The 18,078-nt window shown below is 29.7% G+C and overlaps 1 protein-coding gene across 1 annotated transcript; it reads left to right on the forward strand.

Annotated features, from left to right (window-relative positions):
- Positions 1-1,229: 1,229 nt before the first annotated feature.
- Positions 1,230-12,585, forward strand: LOC127087357 (uncharacterized). The gene is made up of 2 exons (XM_051028242.1): positions 1,230-1,377; positions 12,310-12,585. The coding sequence occupies exons 1-2, from the start codon at positions 1,276-1,278 to the stop codon at positions 12,514-12,516; spliced, it is 309 nt and encodes a 102-aa protein (XP_050884199.1). The 5' UTR covers positions 1,230-1,275; the 3' UTR covers positions 12,517-12,585.
- The last annotated feature ends 5,493 nt before the right edge of the window (positions 12,586-18,078 follow it).

The raw sequence follows: 18,078 nt of genomic DNA on the forward strand, positions 1-18,078 counted from the left end.
TGATTAAGATCAGATAAATATATTTTTAAAAAATATAAAAATTTATTGGAAAACGTGTGATGAAGATGGAATGATCGAAAAAAAGAATTGAATTTTGATGGTTTGTCTCTACATTCCTTATTCAAAACATTTATTTTGTTTGGTTTCAGAAAACATTATAGGACATTTATTTTGTTTGGTTTCAAAAAAATCGCATGTTCTATCAGGTTAGAAAACCAAATGCTATGTTTCTCTATTTAATATTGTTAGGTTATAGGTAACATTTTGAGATGCTATATAAAGATGTGAAAGTATATTCTATAATCGCACTTCATTCTTCTTTCTATATTCACTATGAAATCTCAAACAATAACTTTTGTATATTTATTTACTTTCATTGTAGTAACGCATTCTTCCCGTATAAGAATGACAAATGTTGGTCAAGTTGGTGAGAAGGTAGATTTTGGTGAGGCTTTTGGTCCAGTTGCTGAGATGATAGATTTTGGTGAAGTTGTTGGTCCAGCCGTTGATGTTTCTGAAGCTACTGCCACTCAGGAAAACAATAAATTTTTCTTTGCTGCATTGGGAAAAATTGGGGGAAGTGTATACTTTTTATTCCTATTCCTGCTCCTCCATCTCCAAGTCCAACTCTTCATTCCTTTGAATGAATTAGTAAATATATGATTTGGATTTTTATAATATATTAAATAAAAATAATCCATATCTATTTTACTATTTCTCAAATATAAGATATGATTATGGTGCTGTGTCAAAAAATAAAGCTAGGGACTTGGGTTAAGAAATTTTATGATCGAATATTTTTATAAATTGAGATATATTAAAGGGAGAGAGATATATTATATGAATTGAGATTTGGTGCGGTGAAATATGTTATAAAATCACACGTTAAAATATGGATAACCGTGTGATTAAGATCAGACGAATATATTTTTAAAAAATATAAATATTTATTGGAAAACGTGTGATGAAGATGGAATGATCGAAAAAAAGAATTGAATTTTGATGGTTTGTCTCCACATTCCTTCTTCAAGACATTTATTTTGTTTGGTTTCAGAAAACATTATATGACATTTATTTTGTTTGGTTTCAGAAAACATTACATGACATTTATTTTGTTTGGTTTCAAAAAACATCGCATGTTCTTTCAGGTTAGAAAACCAAATGCTATGTTTCTCTGTTTAATATAGTTAGGTTATAGGTAAAATTTTGAGATGTTATATAAAGCTGTGAAAGTATATTCTATAATCACACTTCATTCTTCTTTCTATATTCACTATGAAATCTCAAACAATAACTTTTGTATATTTATTTATTTTCATTGTAGTAACGCATTCTTCCCGTATAAGAATGACAAATGTTGGTCAAGTTGCTGAGAAGGTAGATTTTGGTGAGGCTTTTGGTCCAGTTGCTGAGATGATAGATTTTGGTGAAGTTGTTGGTCCAGCAGTTGATGTTTCTGAAGCTACTGCCACTCACGGAAACAATAAATGTTTCTTTTGCTACATTGGGAAAAATTGGGGGAAGTGTATACTTTTTATTCCTATTCCTGCTCCTCCAACTCCAACTCCAACTCTTCCTTCCTTTGAATGAATTAGTAAATATAGGATTTAGATTTTTATAATATATTAAATAAAAATAATCCATATCCACTTTACTATTTCTCAAATATAAGATATGATTATGGTGTTGTGTCAAAAATTAAAGCAAGGGACTTGGGTTAAGAAATTTTATGAAAAATTTGGTCGAAAGCTATGTACTTGAAACATCATGCCTCCATAACCCATTAGAATGGAACTGTAATGTTTTAAATTTTTTATAAATTGAGATATAGTAAAGGGAGAGAGATATATTATGTGAATTGAGATTTGGTGTAGTGAAATATGTTATAAAATCACACGTTAAAATATGGATAACCGTGTGATTAAGATCAGACGAATATATTTTTAAAAAATATAAATATTTATTGGAAAACGTGTGATGAAGATGGAATGATCGAAAAAAAAAATTTAATTTTGATGGTGTGTCTGCACATTCCTTCCTCAAGACATTTATTTTGTTTGGTTTTAGAAAACATAATATGGCATTTATTTTGTTTGGTTTCAGAAAACATTATATGGCATTTATTTTGTTTGAATCAAAAAACATAGCATGTTCTATCAGGTTAGAAAACCAAATTCTATGTTTCTCTATTTAATATAGTTAGGTTATAGGTAACATTTTGAGATGTTATATAAAGATGTGAAAGTATATTCTATAATCGCACTTCATTCTTCTTTCTATATTCACTATGAATACTCAAACAATAACTTTTGTATATTTATTTATTTTCATTGTAGTAACGCATTCTACCCGTATAAGAATGACAAATGTTGGTCAAGTTGCTGAGAAGATAGATTTTGGTGAGGCTTTTGGTCCAGTTGCTGAGATGATAGATTTTGGTAAAGTTGTTGGTCCAGCCGTTGATGTTTCTGAAGCTACTGCCACTCAGGAAAACAATAAATGTTTCTTTTGCTGCATTGGAAAAATTGGGGGAAGTGTATACTTTCTATTCCAATTCCTGCACCTCCATCTTCAACTCCAACTCTTCCTTCCTTTGAATGAATTAGTAAATATAGAATTTGGATTTTTATAATATATTAAATAAAAATAATCCATATCCATTTTACTATTTCTCAAATATAAGATATGATTATGGTGCCGTGTCAAAAAATAAAGCAAGGGACTTGGGTTAAGAAATTTTATGAAAAATTTGGTCGAAAGCTATGTACTTGAAACTTCATGCCTCCATAACCCATTAGAATGAAACTGTAATGTTTTAAATTTTTTATAAATTGAGATTTATTAAAGGGAGAGAGATATATTATATGAATTGAGATTTGGTGCAGTGAAATATGTTATAAAATCATACGTTAAAATATGGATAACCGTGTCATTAAGATCAGACAAATATATTTTTAAAAAATATAAATATTTATTGGAAAACGTGTGATGAAGATGGAATGATAAAAAAAAAAAGAATTGAATGTTAATGGTTTGTCTCCACATTCCTTCTTCAACACATTTATTTTGTTTGGTTTCAGAAAACATTATATGACATTTATTTTGTTTGGTTTCAGAAAACATTATATGACATTTATTTTGTTTGGTTTCAAAAAACATCGCATGTTCTATCAGGTTAGAAAACCAAATGCTATGTTTCTCTATTTAATATTGTTAGGTTATAGGTAACATTTTGAGATGCTATATAAAGATGTGAAAGTATATTCTATAATCGCACTTCATTCTTCTTTCTATATTCACTATGAAATCTCAAACAATAACTTTTGTATATTTATTTACTTTCATTGTAGTAACGCATTCTTCCCGTATAAGAATGACAAATGTTGGTCAAGTTGGTGAGAAGGTAGATTTTGGTGAGGCTTTTGGTCCAGTTGCTGAGATGATAGATTTTGGTGAAGTTGTTGGTCCAGCCGTTGATGTTTCTGAAGCTACTGCCACTCAGGAAAACAATAAATGTTTCTTTTGCTGCATTGGGAAAAATTGGGGGAAGTGTATACTTTCTATTCCAATTCCTGCACCTCCATCTTCAACTCCAACTCTTCCTTCCTTTGAATGAATTAGTAAATATAGAATTTGGATTTTTATAATATATTAAATAAAAATAATCCATATCCATTTTACTATTTCTCAAATATAAGATATGATTATGGTGCCGTGTCAAAAAATAAAGCAAGGGACTTGGGTTAAGAAATTTTATGAAAAATTTGGTCGAAAGCTATGTACTTGAAACTTCATGCCTCCATAACCCATTAGAATGAAACTGTAATGTTTTAAATTTTTATAAATTGAGATTTATTAAAGGGAGAGAGATATATTATATGAATTGAGATTTGGTGCAGTGAAATATGTTATAAAATCACACGTTAAAATATGGATAACCGTGTGATTAAGATCAGACGAATATATTTTTAAAAAATATAAATATTTATTGGAAAACGTGTGATGAAGATGGAATGATAAAAAAAAAAGAATTGAATGTTAATGGTTTGTCTCCACATTCCTTCTTCAACACATTTATTTTGTTTGGTTTCAGAAAACATTATATGACATTTATTTTGTTTGGTTTCAGAAAACATTATATGACATTTATTTTGTTTGGTTTCAAAAAACATCGCATGTTCTATCAGGTTAGAAAACCAAATGCTATGTTTCTCTATTTAATATTGTTAGGTTATAGGTAACATTTTGAGATGCTATATAAAGATGTGAAAGTATATTCTATAATCGCACTTCATTCTTCTTTCTATATTCACTATGAAATCTCAAACAATAACTTTTGTATATTTATTTACTTTCATTGTAGTAACGCATTCTTCCCGTATAAGAATGACAAATGTTGGTCAAGTTGGTGAGAAGGTAGATTTTGGTGAGGCTTTTGGTCCAGTTGCTGAGATGATAGATTTTGGTGAAGTTGTTGGTCCAGCCGTTGATGTTTCTGAAGCTACTGCCACTCAGGAAAACAATAAATGTTTCTTTTGCTGCATTGGGAAAAATTGGGGGAAGTGTATACTTTCTATTCCAATTCCTGCACCTCCATCTTCAACTCCAACTCTTCCTTCCTTTGAATGAATTAGTAAATATAGGATTTGGATTTTTATAATATATTTAATAAAAATAATCCATATCCATTTTACTATTTCTCAAATATAAGATATGATTATGGTGCTGTGTCAAAAAATAAAGCAAGGGACTTGGGTTAAGAAATTTTATGAAAAATTTGATCGAAAGCTATGTACTTGAAACTTCATGCCTCCATAGCCCATTAGAATGGAACTGTAATGTTATAAAGTTTTTTTATAAATTGAGATATATTAAAGGGAGAGAGATATATTATATGAATTGAGATTTGGTGCAGTGAAATATGTTATAAAATCACACGTTAAAATGTGGATAACCGTGTGATTAAGATCAGACGAATATATTTTTAAAAAATATAAATATTTATTGGAAACGTGTGATGAAGATGGAACGATCGAAAAAAAGAATTGAATTTTGATGGTTTGTCTCCACATTCCTTCTTCAAGACATTTATTTTGTTTGGTTTCAGAAAACATTATATGACATTTATTTTGTTTGGTTTCAGAAAACATTATATGACATTTATTTTGTTTGGTTTCAAAAAACATCGCATGTTCTATCAGGTTAGAAAACCAAATGCTATGTTTCTCTATTTAATATTGTTAGGTTATAGGTAACATTTTGAGATGCTATATAAAGATGTGAAAGTATATTCTATAATCGCACTTCATTCTTATTTCTATATTCACTATGAAATCTCAAACAATAACTTTTGTATATTTATTTACTTTCATTGTAGTAACGCATTCTTCCCGTATAAGAATGACAAATGTTGGTCAAGTTGCTGAGAAGGTAGATTTTGGTGAGGCTTTTGGTCCAGTTGCTGAGATGATAGATTTTGGTGAAGTTGTTGGTCCAGCCGTTGATGTTTCTGAAGCTACTGCCACTCAGGAAAACAATAAATGTTTCTTTTGCTGCATTGGGAAAAATTGGGGGAAGTGTATACTTTCTATTCCAATTCCTGCACCTCCATCTTCAACTCCAACTCTTCCTTCCTTTGAATGAATTAGTAAATATAGAATTTGGATTTTTATAATATATTAAATAAAAATAATCCATATCCATTTTACTATTTCTCAAATATAAGATATGATTATGGTGCCGTGTCAAAAAATAAAGCAAGGGACTTGGGTTAAGAAATTTTATGAAAAATTTGGTCGAAAGCTATGTACTTGAAACTTCATGCCTCCATAACCCATTAGAATGAAACTGTAATGTTTTAAATTTTTTATAAATTGAGATTTATTAAAGGGAGAGAGATATATTATATGAATTGAGATTTGGTGCAGTGAAATATGTTATAAAATCACACGTTAAAATATGGATAACCGTGTGATTAAGATCAGACGAATATATTTTTAAAAAATATAAATATTTATTGGAAAACGTGTGATGAAGATGGAATGATAAAAAAAAAGAATTGAATGTTAATGGTTTGTCTCCACATTCCTTCTTCAAGAAATTTATTTTGTTTGGTTTCAGAAAACATTATATGACATTTATTTTGTTTGGTTTCAGAAAACATTATATGACATTTATTTTGTTTGGTTTCAAAAAACATCGCATGTTCTATCAGGTTAGAAAACCAAATGCTATGTTTCTCTATTTAATATTGTTAGGTTATAGGTAACATTTTGAGATGCTATATAAAGATGTGAAAGTATATTCTATAATCGCACTTCATTCTTATTTCTATATTCACTATGAAATCTCAAACAATAACTTTTGTATATTTATTTACTTTCATTGTAGTAACGCATTCTTCCCGTATAAGAATGACAAATGTTGGTCAAGTTGCTGAGAAGGTAGATTTTGGTGAGGCTTTTGGTCCAGTTGCTGAGATGATAGATTTTGGTGAAGTTGTTGGTCCAGCAGTTGATGTTTCTGAAGCTACTGCCACTCAGGAAAACAATAAATGTTTCTTTTGCTGCATTGGGAAAAATTGGGGGAAGTGTGTACTTTTTATTCCTAATCCTGCTCCTCCAACTCCAACTCCTCCTTCCTTTGAATGAATTAGTAAATATAGGATTTGGATTTTTATAATATATTTAATAAAAATAATCCATATCCATTTTACTATTTCTCAAATATAAGATATGATTATGGTGCTGTGTCAAAAAATAAAGCAAGGGACTTGGGTTAAGAAATTTTATGAAAAATTTGATCGAAAGCTATGTACTTGAAACTTCATGCCTCCATAGCCCATTAGAATGGAACTGTAATGTTATAAAGTTTTTTTATAAATTGAGATATATTAAAGGGAGAGAGATATATTATATGAATTGAGATTTGGTGCAGTGAAATATGTTATAAAATCACACGTTAAAATGTGGATAACCGTGTGATTAAGATCAGACGAATATATTTTTAAAAAATATAAATATTTATTGGAAACGTGTGATGAAGATGGAACGATCGAAAAAAAGAATTGAATTTTGATGTTTTCTCACCACATTCCTTCTTCAAGACATTTATTTTGTTTGGTTTCAGAAAACATTATCTGACATTTATTTTGTTTGGTTTCAGAAAACATTATATGACATTTATTTTGTTTGGTTTCAAAAAACATCGCATGTTCTATCAGGTTAGAAAACCAAATGCTATGTTTCTCTATTTAATATAGTTAGGTTATAGGTAAAATTTTGAGATGTTATATAAAGCTGTGAAAGTATATTCTATAATCGCACTTCATTCTTCTTTCTATATTTACTATGAAATCTCAAACAATAACTTTTGTATATTTATTTATTTTCATTATAGTAACGCATTCTTCCCGTATAAGACTGACAAATGTTTGTCAAGTTGTTGAGAAGGTAGATTTTGGTGAGGTTTTTGGTCCAGTTACTGAGATGATAGATTTTGGTGAAGTTGTTGGTCCAGCAGTTGATGTTTCTGAAGCTACTGCCACTCAGGGAAACAAGAAATGTTTCTTTTGCTGCATTGGGAAAAATTGGGGGAAGTGTATACTTTTTATTCCTATTCTTGATCCTCCAACTCCAACTCCTCCTTCCTTTGAATAAATTAGTAAATATAGGATTTGGATTTTTATAATATATTAAATAAAAATAATCCATATCCATTTTACTATTTCTCAAATATAAGATATGATTATGCTGTTGTGTCAAAAATAAAGCAAGGGACTTGGGTTAAGACATTTTATGAAAAATTTGGTCGAAAGCTATGTACTTGAAACTTCATGCCTCCATAACCCATTAGAATGGAACTGTAATGTTTTAAATTTTTTATAAATCGAGATATATTAAAGGGAGAGAGATATATTATATGAATTGAGATTTTGTGCAGTCAAATATGTTATAAAATCACACGTTAAAATGTGGATAACCGTGTGATTAAGATCAGATAAATATATTTTTAAAAAATATAAAAATTTATTGGAAAACGTGTGATGAAGATGGAATGATCGAAAAAAAGAATTGAATTTTGATGGTTTGTCTCTACATTCCTTATTCAAAACATTTATTTTGTTTGGTTTCAGAAAACATTATAGGACATTTATTTTGTTTGGTTTCAAAAAACATCGCATGTTCTATCAGGTTAGAAAACCAAATGGTATGTTTCTCTATTTAATATAGTTAGGTTATAGGCAAAATTTTGAGATGTTATATAAAGCTGTGAAAGTATAGTCTATAATCGCACTTCATTCTTTTTTCTATATTCACTATGAAATCTCAAACAATAACTTTTGTATATTTATTTATTTTCATTGTAGTAACGCATTCTTCCCGTATAAGAATGAAAAATGTTGGTCAAGTTGCTGAGAAGGTATATTTTGGTGAGGCTTTTGGTCCAGTTGTTGAGATGATAGATTTTGGTGAAGTTGTTGGTCCAGCAGTTGATAATTCTGAAGCTACTGCCACTCAGGGAAACAAGAAATGTTTCTTTTGCTGCATTGGGAAAAATTGGGGGAAGTGTACACTTTTTATTCCTATTCCTGCTCCTCCAACTCCAACTCCTCCTTCCTTTAAATGAATTAGTAAATATAGGATTTGGATTTTTATAATATTTTAAATAAAAATAGTCAATATCCATTTTACTATTTCTCAAATATAAGATATGATTATGGTGTTGTGTCAAAAAATAAAGTAAGGGACTTGGGTTAAGAAATTTTACGAAAAATTTGGTTGAAAGCTATGTACTTGAAACTTCAAGCCTCCATAACCCATTAGAATGGAACTGTAATGTTTTAATTTTTTTTATAAATTGAGATATATTAAAGGGAGAGAGATATATTATATGAATTGAGATTTTGTGCAGTCAAATATGTTATAAAATCACACGTTAAAATATGGATATCCGTGTGATTAAGATCAGACGAATATATTTTAAAAAAATATAAATATTTATTGGAAAACGTGTGATGAAGACGGAATGATCTAAAAAAAGAATTGAATTTTGATGGTTTGTCTCTATATTACTTCTAAAAGACATTTATTTTGTTTGGTTTCAAAAAACATTATATGACATTTATTTTGTTTGGTTTCAAAAAACATCGCATGTTCTATCAGGTTAGAAAACCAAATGCTATGTTTCTCTATTTAATATAGTTAGGTTATAGGTAAAATTTTGAGATGTTATATAAAATTATGAAAGTATATTCTATAATCGCACTTCATTCTTCTTTCTTTATTCACTATGAAATCTCAAAGAGTAACTTTTGTATATTTATTTATTTTCATTGTAGTAACGCATTCTTCCCGTATAAGAATGACAAATGTTGGTCAAGTTGCTGAGAAGGTAGATTTTGGTGAGGCTTTTGGTCCAGTGGCTGAGATGATAGATTTTGGTGAAGTTGTTGGTCCAGCAGTTGATGTTTCTGAAGCTACTGCCACTCAGGGAAACAAGAAATATTTCTTTTGCTGCATTGGGAAAAATTGGGGGAAGTGTGTACTTTTTATTCCTAATCCTGCTCCTCCAACTCCAACTCCTCCTTCCTTTGAATGAATTAGTAAATATAGGATTTGGATTTTTATAATATATTTAATAAAAATAATCCATATCCATTTTACTATTTTTCAAATATAAGATATGATTATGGTGCTGTGTCAAAAAATAAAGCAAGGGACTTGGGTTAAGAAATTTTATGAAAAATTTGATCGAAAGCTATGTACTTGAAACTTCATGCCTCCATAACCCATTAGAATGGAACTGTAATGTTATAAAGTTTTTTTATAAATTGAGATATATTAAAGGGAGAGAGATATATTATATGAATTGAGATTTGGTGCAGTCAAATATGTTATAAAATCACACGTTAAAATGTGGATAACCGTGTGATTAAGATCAGATAAATATATTTTTAAAAAATATAAATATTTATTGGAAAACGTGTGATGAAGATGGAATGATCGAAAAAAAGAATTGAATTTTGATGGTTTGTCTCTACATTCCTTCTTCAAGACATTTATTTTGTTTGGTTTCAGAAAACATTATAGAACATTTATTTTGTTTGGTTTCAAAAAACATCACAGGTTCTATCAGGTTAGAAAACCAAATGCTATGTTTCTCTATTTAATATAGTTAGGTTATAGGTAAAATTTTGAGATGTTATATAAAGCTGTGAAAGTATATTCTATAATCGCACTTCATTCTTCTTTCTATATTCACTATGAAATCTCGAACAATAACTTTTGTATATTTATTTATTTTCATTGTAGTAACGCATTCTTCCCGTATAAGAATGACAAATGTTGGTCAAGTTGCTGAGAAGGTATATTTTGGTGAGGCTTTTGGTCCAGTTGTTGAGATGATAGATTTTGGTGAAGTTATTGGTCCAACAGTTGATGTTTCTGAAGCTACTGCCACTCATGGAAACAAGAAATATTTCTTTTGCTGCATTGGGAAAAATTGGGGGAAGTGTACACTTTTTATTCCTATTCATGCTCCTCCAACTCTAACTCCTCCTTCCTTTAAATGAATTAATAAATATAGGATTTGGATTTTTATAATATTTTAAATAAAAATAATAAATATCCATTTTACTATTTCTCAAATATAAGATATGATTATGGTGTTGTGTCAAAAAATAAAGCAAGGGACTTGGGTTAAGAAATTTTATGAAAAATTTGGTCGAAAGGTATGTACTTGAAACTTCATGCCTCCATAACCCATTAGAATGGAACTGTAATGTTTTAAATTTTTTTAAAAATTGAGATATATTAAAGGGAGAGAGATATATTATATGAATTGAGATTTTGTGCAGTCAAATATGTTATAAAATCACACGTTAAAATGTGGATAACCGTGTGATTAAGATCAGACGAATATATTTTTAAAAAATATAAATATTTATTGGAAAACGTGTGATGAAGATGGAATGATCGAAACAAAGAATTGAATTTTGATGGTTTGTCTCTACATTCCTTCTACAAGACATTTATTTTGTTTGGTTTCAAAAAACATTATATGACATTTATTTATTTTGGTTTCAAAAAACATCGCATGTTCTATCAGGTTAGAAAATCAAATGCTATGTTTCTCTAATTAATATAGTTAGGTTATAGGTAAAATTTTGAGATGTTATATAAAGCTGTGAAAGTATATTCTATAATCGCACTTTATTCTTCTTTCTTTATTCACTATGAAATCTCAAACAATAACTTTTGTATATTTATTTATTTTCATTGTAGTAACGCATTCTTCCCGTATAAGAATGACAAATGTTGGTCAATTTGCTGAGAAGGTAGATTTTGGTGAGGCTTTTGGTCCAGTTGCTGAGATGACAGATTTTGGTGAAGTTGTTGGTCCAGCAGTTGATGTTTCTGAAGCTACTGCCACTCAGGGAAACAGAAAATGTTTCTTTTGCTGCATTGGGAAAAATTGGGGGAAGTGTATACTTTTTATTCCTATTCTTGATCCTCTAACTACAACTCCTCCTTCCTTTGAATGAATTAGTAAATATAGGATTTGGATTTTTATAATTTATCAAATAAAAATAATCCATATCCATTTTACTATTTCTCAAATATAAGATATGATTATGGTGTTGTGTCAAAAAATAAAGCAAGGGACTTGGGTTAAGAAATTTTATGAAAAATTTGGTCGAAAGCTATGTACTTGAAACTTCATGCCTCCATAACCCATTAGAATGGAACTGTAATGTTTTAAATTTTTTATATATTGAGATATATTAAAGGGAGAGAGATATATTATATGAATTGAGATTTGGTGCAGTCAAATATGTTATAAAATCACACGTTATAATGTGGATAACCGTGTGTTTAAGGTCAGACGAATATATTTTTAAAAAATATAAATATTTATTGGAAAACGTGTGATGAAGATGGAATGATCGAAAAAAAGAATTGAATTTTGATGGTTTGTCTCTACATTCCTTCTTCAAGACATTTATTTTGTTTGGTTTCAGAAAACCTTATATTACATTTATTTTGTTTGATTTCAAAAAACATCGCATGTTCTATCAGGTTAGAAAACAAAATGCTCTGTTTCTCTATTTAATATAGTTAGGTTATAGGTAAAATTTTGAGATGTTATATAAAGCTGTGAAAGTATATTCTATAATCGCACTTCATTCTTCTTTCTATATTCACTATGAAATCTCAAACAATAAGTTTTGCATATTTATTTATTTTCATTGTAGTAACGCATTCTTCCCGTATAAGACTGACAAATGTTGGTCAAGTTGCTGAGAAGGTAGATTTTGGTGAGGCTTTTGGTCCAGGTGCTGAGATGATAGATTTTGGTGAAGTTGTTGGTCCAGCAGTTGATGTTTCTGAAGCTACTGCCACTCAGGGAAACAAGAAATGTTTCTTTTGCTGCATTGGGAAAAATTGGGGGAAGCGTATACTTTTTATTCTTATTCCTGCTCCTCCAACTCCAACTCCTCCTTCCTTTGAATGAATTAGTAAATATAGGATTTGGATTTTTATAATATATTAAATAAAAATAATCCATATCCATTTTACTATTTCTCAAATATAAGATATGATTATGGTCTTGTGTCAAAAAATATAGCAAGGGACATGGGTTAAGAAATTTTATGAAAATTGTGGTCGAAAGCTATGTACTTGAAACTTCATGCCTCCATAACCCATTAGAATGGAACTGTAATGTTTTAAATTTTTTATAAATTGAGATATATTAAAGGGAGAGAGATATTTTATATGAATTGAGATTTGGTGCAGCAAATATGTTATAAAATCATATGTTAAAATGTGGATAACCGTGTGATTAAGATCAGATGAATATCTTTTTAAAAAATATAAATATTTATTGGAAAACGTGTGATGAAGATGGAATGATTGAAAAAAAGAATTGAATTTTGATGGTTTGTTTCCACATTCCTTCTTCAAGACATTTATTTTGTTTGGTTTCAGAAAACATTATATGACATTTATTTTGTTTGGTTTCAAAAAACATCGCATGTTCTATCACGTTAGAAAACCAAATGCTATGTTTCTCTATTTAATATAGTTAGGTTATAGGTAAAATTTTGAGATGTTATATAAAGTTGTGAAAGTATATTCTATAATCGCACTTCATTCTTCTTTCTATATTCACTATGAAATCTCAAACAATAACTTTTGTATATTTATTTATTTTCATTGTAGTAACGCATTCTTCCCGTATAAGAATGACAAATGTTGGTCAAGTTGCTGAGAAGGTAGATTTTGGTGAGGCTTTTGGTCCAGTTGCTGATATGATAGATTTTGGTGAAGTTGTTGGTCCTGCAGTTGATGTTTCTGAAGCTACTGCCACTCAGGGAAACAAGAAATGTTTCTTTTGCTGCATTGGGAAAAATTGGGGGAAGTGTATACTTTTTATTCATATTCCTGCTCCTCCAACTCCAACTCCTCCTTCCTTTGAATGAATTAGTAAATATAGGATTTGGATTTTTATAAAATATTAAATAAAAATAATCCATATCCATTTTACTATTTCTCAAATATAAGATATGATTATGGTGTTGTGTCAAAAAATAAAGTAAGGGACTTGGGTTAAGAAATTTTATGAAAAATTTGGTCGAAAGCTATGTACTTGAAACTTCATGCCTCCATAACCTATTAGAATGGAACTGTAATGTTTTAAATTTTTTATAAATATCTGACAATGGAACTGTAATGTTTTAAATTAATTGTTTCTATTTATTTTCTTGCAGCCTTAATGCAATATATGATTATGATGTGAGCTTTAGATACATAGTTATTCCTAGTTTCATCCCGTCATTTACCAGTTAAGGTTTATTAAAAGTTTGATGTTAATTATTTTGTTTCCAAGTCTATGGTGTTGTTGATAATGTCAAAGTGTAAGTAATTAAGTTTTATATGCAATTATAATTAAATTTGTTTCTTTGGTACTTATACTGGATTTGTCACATAAGCAGAGACAATTATGTTGGAGAAGAAATGTTTGGATTAGTTTATAGGAAACAAAATGATTGTGTCTGTTTCTCCTCACTTGCTAGACCAGTTTTAAATCATCACCACTAACATTCACCTCCAATTTTCACTTGGAAATCTTTCCTTTCCAATTCAATAGTATATCAAGTTTGTTACCTTTCTTTTATTATTGTTTTTGTTGATCTGGAAAATAGTGTATTAAAGTGAGTTTGTTCCCTTTCATGTTGATCATCTTAAGCTTCTTTAAACAAAAAATAATTTTTGTTGCAGCTTTTATCCTCTTCAATCATATGTATAGTACGGCTTAAATAAGTGACAAGAAAAGTTGCTACCAAAAGCATATAAATCAACCTCCAAGAGCATATTGCATTTAATAAATATCAAATTTTGGTGTGTTTTTTTTCTCTACAACGCCATACATGCAAAATTCAATTTTTCTAGTCCCCAAATCTACTTCCTTAGCATCTTTCAGAGTTGCACAATTTCATAATTTGAAGATGAAAATATAGAAATTTTTATTGAGATAATCACATAAAGTTGCCGATGTTATTATTAGAGTAAACTGCAAATGCTATTATTTTGGTAGCTCATGATGTAGTATTATGAAGTTGTTATTGATATGTAGAATTATGTCATGAACCAAGATGTTAGACATGATTTGAAGCTGGATTTTGGAATTTTGTAAACCAGAATTCTGCATGTAATTATGCTTAGTTAAATTCTGCATTTAGACATAATTTGAAGAAGGATTTTGGAACTTTGTAAACCAAAATTCTGCACGTGATTATGCTTAGTTAAATTCTGCATTTAGACATGATTTTAAGCAAGATTTTGGAACTTTGGAAATCAAAATTCTGCATGTGATCATGCTTAGTTAAATTCTGCATTTAGACATGATTTTAAGCAGAATTTTGGAACTTTGAAAGTATAATTTGAAGCAGGATTTCGTAACCAAAATGAACAGCAGCTTAAGATTTATATTGGTAGAGATCATAAATTGATCCTCTTACTTGAACTTGAAAAAACAAACTATCAACTTATACATTATATCCTAAAATTACATTATGGTCTAAAACTATTTTGTTTCTTCATCTTCTTTATGCTTCACAAGTGTACTATTTGAATAAAATTTATCTTCTTTATGCTTCAAAAATTGTCTGAAAGTATTTTGCTTGTTATACTTCACAAGTGTCTGCATAGTAAGTGCGCCAAAATTTCTCCTTCATGCTTTGCCTGCATAATCCAAACATATCACACTCCATTCTTCACATACAATGTCCGCATAATACAAACCAAATATATCATAGTCCAATTTTGACATGATACATGGGGAGAGTTTTATGTTTCATAAACATAATTAAGGTTGTGTGATTTGTTTTTGAGAGAAGCCCTAGTTTACAGTTGAATTCAACTTTTGACCAAACAAGAACCGTTGAATTCAACCCACAAATTTGAAATTCAACAATTTTCCAAATCTTACCTCATGTTTGAAAACAATTAAGACCGTAACACCGACAACGACGAAAAGAAGAAGATATCCAAATGAGCTAGCCGAAGGCAACAGGTGGCAGAGGCGGTAGGTGACAGTGACATAAGGAGGCGATGACAACAACTGGAACTCATTTGTGTCTGAAATCTTACCTTATTTGCATCCGAAGTCTTCCGATACAAAATGAAAAATAGAAATACTAGAATTCATTGTACAAGATATCCGATACATATAAGGAAAATTTGCAAACCGAAACTCTCAAAGTAAGTTATCCGTTTTATTAAACTCATTGGAACTCTTATGATTGTTGAATTGTAATTTCTTGTGTCGAAGCAGGTTGCTCAACATAAGTAAGGAAGTGCCGAATTGTGATAGCTGTTGAAATGTCGAAGGAGTGTACCTCGACATGAATTTTGTCTTAGGTTTAATTTTATAGTGTTAGTAGAATTAGGTATTTTGGGCTTTGCTTAAGGAGCAAGCAAGCAAAAAATCTATAAATATGGAGTAACACCTATCATTGTAATACACTGAGAATTTTCCGTTACAAAGAATAAAATTCTCAGGTTGAGAGCAAAGAGAAACTCTGCAGAAATTTCTTTGTCTTCTTCCTTACTCGAGACACCCTAATCTTATTTTCTTCCCAATTCAATTTTGTTTCAACGAAAATATTGCAACCAAAGTGTGGTTGATTCACTCGAGTAAAGAGTGAAGAACAAGAGGATTAATCAATTAGAAAGATTGATTCTTGATCATCAAGATTTGGTTCGGAATTCATCAAGTTTTGGTGAAGTTCTTGAAGGAAAATTGGAGAATTTCCAACATCTGGTATCTAGAGCACTGTTCTATACAAAGCCTCGTCATGTTAGCTAGATGATTATCACATTGGTAAGATTTTATCATGTTATTTATTTATTTTGTTTTTATGACATATCAGATTAAATCAAAGAAAGTTACTATGACATCATTGCTTGCCAAGGCTTCAACACTCGCGCTGGCTAAACACCCTATTGTAAACTCTAGTTGTATAATAGCAGCTAATTATTTTAAAATTATAAAATAAAAATATAATTATTTGTTGGGATAAAGATGGAAGGATTGGAAAAAAGGGATTGAATTTCATGATTTGTACTCATTTTTCTCTCTTTAGTCCACATTAATTTCTTCTATTTTTGTTTGATTTTTGTTGGGTTTCAAAAATCACTACATGTTATATATAGGTGTGATTTCAAGTATAACTGCATGTTATATCACATTCTGTGTATTATATCATAGGTGTGATTTCAAGTATCACTGCATGTTATATCACATGTGATGTATATTTTCTTATATATTAAGGTTGGGTGAGTAGAAAATCAAATGGTAATAGATTGAATGTTTCTCTATTTTATATATATTTTTTCTATATTAGTGTTGTGTTTCAAACATCAGTACATGTTATATCACGTTTAAAATGGTTATTTATATTTAAAAATAAAAAGTTAAAGATATTATGTTTTTAAACCCTAAGATCAAAATCAAAGGGAGAGAGATATATTATACGAATTGAGATTTGGTGCAGTCAAATATGTTATAAAATCACACGTTAAAATGTGGATAACCGTGTGATTAAGATCAGACGAATATATTTTTAAAAAATATAAATATTTATTGGAAAGCGTGTGATGAAGATGGAATGATCGAAAAAAAGATTTGAATTTTGATGGTTTGTCTCCACATTCCTTCTTCAAGACATTTATTTTGTTTGGTTTCAGAAAATATTATATGACATTTATTTTGTTTGGTTTTAGAAAACATCGCATGTTCTATCAGGTTAGAAAACCAAATGCTATGTTTCTCTATTTAATATAGTTAGGTTATAGGTAGAATTTTGAGATGTTATATAAAGCTGTGAAAGTATATTCTATAATCGCACTTCATTCTTCTTTCTATATTCACTATGAAATCTCAAACAATATATTTTGTATTTTTATTTATTTTCATTGTAGTAAGGCATTCTTCCCGTATAAGAATGACAAATGTTGGTCAAGTTGCTGAGAAGGATAATATAGTGCATTGTACTAGAGCATAAAAAAACCATTGACCAATCAATGATAACATGACCATGATCAGATGAATGAATGGAGGTAGATAAAGTTTGTGAGGTCAAGAACTTGGACTAGCACCAATGTATAGAATCAAAACCCAAGGTAACAATATGAATGCATTATGAACAAGAGGTTATTGGGCGAACATTGATCAAGTAGGGGAATCAAACCACAATGGTTGAAGAACCATATGAAACTATGGTTAGGAGGCCCTCCAATGAAAAAGAGACAACATTAGGGTTTTGATGACCTGAGGCATACCATAATGAAGTCTCTTGAATCAAAGATCAAGAAATTAGGGTTTCCCTTATCACTAGATGAAAAGTCAAGTCACAAGGCACATTAGGACCATACCTTCCTTGATTAGGGTTTTAATGAGGCATACTCCTCAAACAATGCCTTTGAATGAATCAAGATGCTTCACGAGCAAATATCCAATGTACGAGCCCTCCATTCGAGCTTAGATGGTCCAAATAAGGCCCAAAGAGCA

Source organism: Lathyrus oleraceus, chromosome 5 (genome assembly GCF_024323335.1).
Source record: "Lathyrus oleraceus cultivar Zhongwan6 chromosome 5, CAAS_Psat_ZW6_1.0, whole genome shotgun sequence".
NCBI classification, from domain to species: Eukaryota; Viridiplantae; Streptophyta; class Magnoliopsida; order Fabales; family Fabaceae; genus Lathyrus; species Lathyrus oleraceus.